The sequence below is a fragment of the Arachis stenosperma genome, chromosome 2, assembly GCF_014773155.1.
Source record: "Arachis stenosperma cultivar V10309 chromosome 2, arast.V10309.gnm1.PFL2, whole genome shotgun sequence".
Taxonomy (NCBI): domain Eukaryota; kingdom Viridiplantae; phylum Streptophyta; class Magnoliopsida; order Fabales; family Fabaceae; genus Arachis; species Arachis stenosperma.
In genome coordinates, this window is record NC_080378.1 from 2,931,111 (window position 1) to 2,941,040 (window position 9,930).

Below are 9,930 nucleotides of genomic sequence, written 5' to 3' on the forward strand. Positions count from 1 at the left end.
TTCACTCACAGTTGCAACATATAAATGTGACAAACAAACAGAAAGATTTAGAAATTAAATTAAGGAATATTAATTTAAAGTTATAATCTCACCAATTACATGCATGGTTTGATCATTCAAGACACTGAATTTGAAGAATGCGATCCTTGTTTTTCATCTTTTTCTCTTAAATCTTCAATGGTTTCTTATCTTCAATACCTTTTGATGGAGACTCATTTTTTTCTTCTTCCTCCTCCTTCTCCTCTAAAATAGTGGCAAGTCCGGCTTGTTTTGTGATTTGCATTTTCATTATTCGTTATTGCAACAATTCATTGTCCTCGTTGTCGTCAAGATATCAAGAACACAGATGAGAAAAAAAAGAAAGCTGAGATTGTTGTTTTCATGGTAGGCATGCAAGGCAACAAAAATATTGTAAATATCATTTCTATAAAATAATTTTGTCCTTATCATTATCATTTCTACCTCTATTATTTCTATTGTGTAACCATACTTTATTACCATGATTATCTCCTCTATTGTCATTATCATCTCAACATTAACGTTATCTTATTTCGTTTCTTGTTTAATGCTATTTTTTTTTCTTTAAAAGGTCTTAGTACTACAATTACTTTTTTTGTCTATGACAATCATTTTCAGAGATAGTCTTTCTCTACTTAACCACCGTCAGTGAAAGATTTTTTTAAAAATAAACTTATTAATAGTTTATTAGAGTTTAAAACTTTCACAAATTACAAATAAAATCCAAAGTGTTCATCACCGAGACCAAGTAAGAGAACATAAGATGAGAAAATACCACATCTAACTAAAAACTTTAAAATAGCAAGTTAATAAGTATAGCATCTTATAAACTCTTCATCTTCCTTATTTTCGTGGGACTAATTTTATATACCCCTCACACTTGCAATATTAACACATAAGACTAGAAAAAGAATTCTATGACATAATGTAAAGATAGAAAATTACAAGAGAATAAAATGTAATAAAAATCTTATAACATAATACAAAGATAGAAGGATATGCTATCTAAAAAATATTTTTATGTGTCAAAATAGAGAAATATCAAATATCTAAAGATGGTTTTAGAATTTTTAGTTTTTCTTCTAATATATTATAAATAGATAAATAGGTAATAATAGTAATAATAAATAGAGAAATAGATTTGAATATGAAGCATGGCTACTCAATAAAAAAAAATAGAAAATTATATTATTAGTTTATTACTTTGGTTTGGCAACCGTTGAAACCGTTTCTCAAGTTGCAATTTTATTGCATTTCTGTGATAATTAAAAACAAAAAAATTGTCGGTTTAAAACAAACTCAGCATAAGACATCAATGCGTAGAATTTATTTTTAAGAATAGATAAAAACTCAGGTGCAGTCAAGTTAGTTAATAACTAAGAGCCGTTAGATAAAAATTTAGTTAAATCATTCAAATCATTTAACAATTCTTAGCTATCAACTTCACGTAAATTTGACCACACCTGAGTTTTCACCTTAAAAATAACTCGGAAGACAGGTACACGTGAAGATGTAAAGACATTGTCTATTGGCACAACATTTTTTAACTTTATATTGTTACCATGATTCATGTGCAGCTGCATGTTCCTATAATTTTTATATGTTATTACCATTATTGTTATTATTAATAACCTCATAACATAATATATATTGCCATGATATTTTAATACATGCATGTGCTGCAACATGATGTTCCTTGTTTATTTAGCCACTTTTATATAATTAATTAATTTTCACAAAGACTAGTGTCCGTGGACTCCAAAGAAGAATTATTAGATCAAAGCCAGCTTGCAACTCAATAGAGTTCACTGCCTTGACACCATTGTTCTCATACCTTTGTCTGAAAAGCCATTCACTTTGCTGTTGCTAAGATCATATCATGGCTGGTGCACTTGTTGGGGGAGCTTTGCTCTCTGGCTTCATTAACGTTATCTTTGACAGGTTCATTACAACAGATGCGGTCAACCTGGTCTTGGGCAAGAAGCTTGGTCCTGACTTAGTTGAAAGGCTGAAGATTTCTCTGCTTGCTGCTGAAGCTCTGGTTGGTGATGCTGAGTTCAAGCAATTGGACAATCCTTCTGTGAGGGAGTGGCTTAACAGTCTGAGGGATGCTGTTTATGTGGCTGATGACTTGCTGGACGCTGTCCTCACCAAAGCCGCCACTCAAAAGGAGGTACGTTCTTTCTGGCCTATTAGCTTCCTCGACCGGGATAGGAAGATTGTAGATAAGATGGAAGGGGTGGTTAGAAGAATAGAATTTCTTGTAAAACAAAAAGATTTCCTTGGTCTTGAAAAGAGTTCCTATAGGGACTTTTTGTCATGGAGAATTTCATCCACATCTCTGGTGGAAGGTAATATCCTTGGCAGGGAAAAGGACCAACAGGAAATCATCAAGATACTAAATGATAACAGAGAACATCAGTTGTCTGTGATTCCCATTGTGGGCATAGGTGGGGTTGGCAAAACAACTTTAGCACAATGGCTGTACAATAATGACAAGTTGATGGAGGGGTTTCAAGTCAAAGAATGGGTTTGTGTCTCTGAAGACTTTAATGTTGTTCAGGTTACAAAGAATATTATAGGTCAAACTGCTTGTAATGTAGAGGATTTCAATTCACTTCAACTTGAACTGAAGGAAAAGTTGTCTGAAAAGAAGTTCTTTATTGTGTTAGACGATGTTTGGAGTGATGATGGTGATGTCTGGAAGAAATTTAGAACCCCCTTTCAATATGGGGTAAAGGGAAGTACAATTCTTGTAACAACTCGTGTCAAAGAGGTTGCCTCTGTAGTCCAAACTTGTCCCCCTTACATTCTCAGTGAGTTGTCTGAGGATTGTTGTTGGTCAGTGTTTGCAAACAATGTTTGTTTTCCAGAATCAAATGGGCATCCAAAACTAGAAGAAATCGGTAGAAAGATAGTCAAGAAGTGTAAGGGGTTGCCATTAGCTGCAGAGACACTTGGAAGCTTGTTGCGAACAAAACATGATGTTAAGGAATGGGAAGCTGTATTAGTAAGTGATATTTGGGAATTTTCTGTGAAAAACAGTAAAATTATTCCAGCATTGTTAATCAGTTACTTTCATCTTCCTGCACATTTAAAACGTTGTTTTGTTTATTGTTCATTGTATCCCAAAGATCATTGTTTTTATAAAGATGAACTAATTTTGCTATGGATGGCCGAAGATCTTTTAAGGCCACCAAATAGAGGAGAGAGTTTATTAGAAGTTGGTAGAAAATGTTTTGATGAACTAGCTTCTAGGTTGTTTTTCAAAAGACCTGATCACTATGCTCCTGAGAACTTTGTGATGCATGACCTTTTACATGATTTAGCATTGTTCCTTGCTGGAGACTTCTATGGTAGATTTGAAGAGCTTGGTGATGCAGTGAATGTGTATACTCGAACTCGTCATTTGTCTTATGAAAGTTCGAATCTAGTCTCAGAAAATTTTAGTTCCATCAGTAAAGTTGAATCTTTGAGGACATTTTTGTCAACTAATGTCTTTTCAAAGTCAGATAACATTGATGATGTAACATGTACTCCAATATGGAAGCTCAAATATTTGAGAGTTTTGTCACTTGCATCGTTCAAAGCACTTGATGTATTGCCTCGTCTAATAGGTAAATTAACCTATTTGCGTTACTTGGATCTCTCTGAGACATGTATTAGGACACTGCCAGAATCATTGTGTGACTTGTACAATCTACAAACATTGAAGCTGGGATGGTGTTCTAGTTTGACTAAGTTACCCAATGGCATGCATAAACTTGTGAATTTGCAACATCTCGATATTTTGGGTACTGATTTGAAAGAAATGCCAAGAGGAATGAGCAAATTGCAACACCTGCACACATTAAGCTACTTTATCGTGGGCAAGCATAAAGGTAATGGAATCCAGGAATTAGAGCTATTAAATCTTCATGGATTCTTTCAGATTAAAAAATTGGAGAATGTCCTTGATGTGAAAGAAGCAAGGAGTGCAAGGATAATAGATAAGAAGAACATTGACGACTTAATATTGGAATGGTCTTCAGGTGATTATATAGTTTCAAGAACACAAACTGAAAGAGATATACTCGACAGCTTGCAACCGCACCATGGCTTGGAAGTGTTGCGAATCAGGGGATACAAGGGTACAATATTTCCAAATTGGATGGGGTATTGTTCTTACCAAAACATGACTGATGTGTCTCTGGAGTCTTGCAAGAATTGTTGCATGTTGCCTTCACTTGGACAGCTGCCATCTCTTAAGTCCCTGCACATCGAAGGTTTCGATCAGCTGAGGAGTATTGGCATGGAGTTTTACAAGAATGAAGGCGATCATCATTCTTCGCTTCCTGCACTGTTTCCCTCATTGGAGATTTTGGATTTCAATAAGATGCCATGTTGGGAGGTGTGGCACTTACCTGACTCGGAAACTTTTCCTCGACTCACGAAGCTTCAGATAAGAGATTGTCCGGTGTTAAAGGGAGATATGCTTGGCCGGGTATTCTTGAGAATCATTTCTTCTTTGTGGGATGTTTCAAAAGTTCGCAGACTAAGTATACGTACGGATTATTATGAAAGAGAGTCTGATATGTCACTTATTGGGGAGGATAAGGTATTAATTAAGGGATGTGAATCTATGCTGAAGTTTGTACTTCAGGCAATGAGTGTCAACCATCTAAGTTGCCTCAAAGATATCTATATCTCAGGTTGGTCGCTTGATGTACTCTTCCGGGACAATTGTGTACTCAAATCTTTGCAAACTCTGAGAATAGGGGGATGCAGCAAGCTGGAATTCCCCCAGCAACAGCAGAAATACAGTTTAGTAGAGCTATGCATACAAGGACCCTGTGAGTCACTGACCTCATTGTCGTTGGATGACTTCCCCAATCTTAAGACTCTCACTATATCAGAGTGCAAGAATCTGGAATCAGTTTCATTGTCAGAGCCATCACATGCTGCTCTTCAACGTCTCACCATCTTTAAATGCCGCAATTTTGTGTCATTCACAGGAAAAGGACTGGCTGCACCCAACTTGACTCGTCTTGAGGTCAGCTTCTGCACCAAGTTGAAGGCATTGCCACATGATATGAATACTCTTCTCCCAAGTTTACAGTCTCTCGAGATAGAGGGCTGCTGGGAAATTGGTAGGTTACCAGAGGCTGGTTTGCCACCTAACCTGAAACAGCTTATTATTGGGAAACAATGGAGGGGTCTATCATCGATGCGCAACTTGGACACCCTCACTCATCTTATCATTTATGGTTCTGGCAGTGAGAATGTGAAGTCATTCCCTGAGGCCGGTTCGCTGCCTCACCTTCCCTCTCTTACCACTTTGAAGATCAGTGGGTTTAGTAATTTGGAGACATTAGAGTGCAACCAACTTCTCTGTCTCACCTCCCTCCAACATTTAATAATTGAACGATGTTGGGAACTGGAGAATATAGCAGGAGAAAAGCTGCCTTCCTCTCTCTTACTACTTCAAATTGACTATTGTCATTTGGTGGGAGAACACTGCAAGAACAAGCATCAACAAATTTGGCCCAAAATTTTCCACATCCCTTCCATTGAAGTTGGTACCAGAGAATTGTTGCTAGAGAGAACTGGTAGGTCATTCTCTAATTTCATGTTTCTCATGCAACTTCAATTAAATCCATACATGCATAAATTTCGTTTTCCTTAAAAAAAAATTGTTGTATTATCTTCTTTCATTTATGATTCCCCTGTTTGTAGTTATACTTAAAGAAATATCCTTTGTTAATCTGAGAAGAACTCATTGCTATTTATGATACTTCAAATTCATATTTTTTTTTCAACAAAAACACATTTAAAGAGGAAGATAAGAAAGACAATGAAATAAAAATTGAAAGGCAGGGAATATCCTTTTTGTGTTTCCAGCATTTGAAAATTTCTTTAAATGTATTAAACAAATGGATGAATCAAATTTACTGTTTTGACCGTCTTTGCAGATCGCTACTCGCTCAGTGGTAAAAGGATGCAGATGGGTAGGATTTCACCATATGTGTAGGAATTAATAATCCTGAGTTTGTTCGAGGCAGTAAACTGGAGTTGTATGTTAGGAATCAGAAGAGGTGGTTTCTATTTTTAGCTGCAGGTTGGTTTGATTACTCCATTATACTTTAGAATTTACTTTGCTGTTTTATTTGGAAAAAAGGAAACAGTTATGAAAGCTTGATTTGAGAAGGAATTAGTTATGTGTGCACTTCATGACAAAATGGCCTTTGCCAATGTTTGATGTTTATGCTGAACTAAGTTGTATATAGCAACTTAAGTTTGGTTCTTTAACTGTTTTTGAAATCTGTATAATGTACTTTTTGTTAGTATACCATTGAACATGGACCTTTAACAATTTTATATATTTATAAAATTTGTATATTTATATTCAAATTTGTTAGTTTTCAACAGTTGTGGACAGTAAACTTTGCCACTATAAATAACAGCAAAGTGATATAATTTGGTTAATAATGACAAAGATAAAACAAGATTATTGTTTATGGAATTAGTTTTTTCTTTGTTTATTTCAGCTTCAGTTTTCACTGCAATATTGTTATTTCTTTGTCAAGTTTCCTCAAACTGATTTTGTCTCTTTGAAGATGAGATGATACAAAGGAAGATTGGTTGTGCTGTACTTCCATTTATTAAATTTTTCATATTCTTTTGTATTTATCAAACAGGTTCTTTACAACAGTCTACTAACCTAACTACAGCAGTTGAGCAAATAGAAGAAAACTTGAGAGGAGGTGCTATTTTCATCTCAGCAGATTTTTTCATCAGCAACTTGTTTTCATCAAGTGAATGATCGGATGGTAAAATCTAGTGATATTGAACTGAAATTGTAACCGGAGATTCTTCACTCAAAAGTTCTTCAATTTGGAGGTGTGGTTTGCAGCCTGAGCTCTGTGGTAGAACTGCCAGAAAGTTTCATTAATTTAATCTTTTGGGTGACCATTTTCTTCTGTAGAATATGTGGTCAGTGCTTGTAAGTTCTGAGACTTGTTTATTTTGTTCCTGAAGCTTTTTACCTTCTCTTGAGTTTTTAACTCTTGCATTGAGATAATAATGAAGCTTGTATATGCCACTTTCTTTGGAAAATTTTCTTGGTTTTATCTCACAATGCAGAGTTTTGTGATCTGTATTTCTCTGAGAAGAAGATAATATTATATCCAGTAATCCAATAAAAGAACCATCATGAGCGCCTAATGCAGTAACCTATAGTTCTACATGATTAAATTTGGTCATGCAACATTTGAAAGCTTCCTCAACTTCCAATTCTGTATCAACTATCAGAAATAAAAAATACAAAAATTATTAGTCCCAAAGCATCACATATTTAAAAGTGTAATGAGTTCTTTTTTAAAGCAACCTCATACATAAGCTAGCTATCATCACGTGATGGTGTGAAAGCCAATGTCTATTGCCAACAGATTTTAACCTTATATTATTACTACCGTATGACCATGATTGATATGCAGATTCATGCTCCTTAGTTTTATATAATAAAAAATGTATAGACATTGGCTGAGGTTGCTGAGAAAAAAAAGCTGAGATTGCTGTTGTCATGGTAGGCATGCAAGGCAACAACAAAACAATAACCACAACAACAAAGCCTTGTCCTACTAGGTGGAGTCGGCTACATGAATCAAACGACGTCATTGAGCTCTATCATGTACTATGCCTACAGAGAGACCGTTTACATAGGCTGTGTTTGTTTTCAGGGACAGGACACTAAGATAAGGACACGGAAACACAAAATCGTGTTTGACAGATGAGACATGGATAGAGACATTGTGTACAAAGACACTAACAAGAGACACAACTTATTTTTTTATTTTTTTTTATTATTCTTGTTAATTTTTTATTATTATATTTTTGTCGATTCATCCTTTTCAGTATATAGGAAAATTGGCTACAAATAGGGAAGAGTAGAATAGCAAGCAATCAGAGAAAGGAATCAAGAAGTTCATCCTATAGACTTATTTTAGTTTTTCTTTTAATATATTACTATATTTAGACCTACGTGTTTTGTGGGAGTAATATATATATTGTCTTTTTCTTCTAGAAAATTGATTATTTTCTTCATCAATTTTGCACTATCATATTGTCTTATGTCTTGTATTTTTATTATGATTCCTTTCTTCAAAAAGTTCACTCAGTTTAATGTTTTTGAGAAGAAGAAAGTGGTTACACATCCAACAATAATAATAAAAAAATCATCATGAATGTGTCACATATGCTGAAACCTTCCTCAAGTTAGGAGTACCACAGTTATTTTGGAAGATTTATCTTTCATACTGAAAAAAGGGGAGGGTATAATACTGAGGCCAAAAGCAATTCCAATATGAAATTTCTTATGTTGTCACAAATAGCGTTTCTTTTGCTAGTAAATCATCAAAAGAGCGTTACTGATGCTGTGTTTAAACCACAGTAGCATGTCCCATGTATAGTCCAAGAAAAAATCAATATACTAAAAATAATAATAATGATAATAATCAATATCTATAAGCCACATTTCTTAACTTGGCTTCTGTTTGGGGTATGTTGCTGGAAAATTTTTTTTATTGCGCAGAACATTGAAAGATGAAAATGTATACCAATAATCTTATCTAAAGATTAAACAAACAACTCCTAAGGTGAAAAAAAATATAAACTGAGAAACAAGATACTATACATGATGAAGTAGAAGTTATTTATTATTGGGAAACAGACTAACATGAATATCTTTCTGTTAACAGTCCTGCCAAGAAATTATGAGAATTGCAAAGCCTACAAAGTACAAGCATCTTTGTAATTAGTGATCGATGGTTTATGAAGATGTGAAGGTGGCTATCATGCTTGTGGATGCTGCCAGTGTCAAGCTTACTACCTCTGCTTTGAACATCATGTGAGTTCTTAAACTTTGCATCTGGTCTAACAATTGAGAAAAAGAGTGAGAAGAATATCTTATGAGAGAAGTTGAAACCTTCTCAACTTGCAATTTTCTTACTTCTTTCATGGAATTAAAAGCACTATTTAGCATTAGGCATCAATTGCCAACATTTTAAGCACCTATAAATAACTCTCTTCGCCACAAATTCATTTCATTGCATGCATTATTTCCTTTTATTAAAAAGAATTATTTTAGGCGTCTTTTGTCTTTTTATGTTTTTTTCTTCTTTGTATTTTATGTACTAAAAAATTTGAAAATTTAGTGTTTTTGTTTATATATATGGGAGAAAAAAAGAGAGAAAAAACTCTGCAACTAAATACATAACTCTGCTTGATAAGTACTAGTAATAGTTCAAATACCATAACTAATTAACTACTAATATTTGATGCATTTGAGAGAGACTAGTATAGTAGTACTATTGAACCTGTGCCTATAACAATTGAAACCTTTCACAAGATGCAATTATCTTGCATCCATCAAATAAAGTAGAATCAAGGACAAAGTTAGTGTGAGCCAGCTGGGAGGACTTGAAGTGAATGTCTTTAACAAGTTTGGAGCACCACACAATCAAAAAGGGAATACAGTGAATGAAGATGAATTATTTGAAGGAGCAGCTCTTACTGTCTTACATGGTATGGACTAAAATTGTTGCATTACACTGATTAATAATTCAAAAGAGTGGAGTGTCATGATTCATCAGAGACCAAAAAGTATAATACAAAGACCAAAGCAATTTCTTACCCAAACAAAGGTGCTAGACGACAAAGTATGCCTTAATAATTGAGAAAGTGAGCATTGCTTAACTTCAGCTTCATTACTTTGCCAAAATTTACCAGAAATGGCTCATTATGATAATGATAAGGTATCTGAGGAGAAATACAAAACACAAAATTTCCACAAAAACTACAACTGCACATCTTTCAATCACATGTCTTGTTTTGGAAATAAAAGTTAACAACAGTTAGGATTAAAGGCAAAACTGA

The 9,930-nt window shown here is 34.3% G+C and overlaps 1 protein-coding gene across 1 annotated transcript; it reads left to right on the plus strand.

Moving 5' to 3' along the window:
- Positions 1-1,788: 1,788 nt before the first annotated feature.
- On the plus strand, positions 1,789-7,092 carry LOC130960715 (putative disease resistance protein At3g14460). Its single transcript, XM_057886162.1, has 3 exons — positions 1,789-5,606; positions 5,970-6,115; positions 6,696-7,092. Exons 1-2 carry the CDS (start codon positions 1,898-1,900, stop codon positions 6,026-6,028), a joined length of 3,768 nt encoding a protein of 1,255 aa, XP_057742145.1. The 5' UTR covers positions 1,789-1,897; the 3' UTR covers positions 6,029-6,115; positions 6,696-7,092.
- Positions 7,093-9,930: the final 2,838 nt, after the last annotated feature.

Excerpts from the sequence above, each read along its gene's own strand:
- LOC130960715 (XM_057886162.1), top strand. The coding sequence starts at position 1,898 with ATGGCTGGTGCACTTGTTGGGGGAGCTTTGCTCTCTGGCTTCATTAAC. Across the intron at positions 5,607-5,969 it reads ATTGTTGCTAGAGAGAACTG|ATCGCTACTCGCTCAGTGGT; the intron begins GTAGGTCATTCT and ends CCGTCTTTGCAG.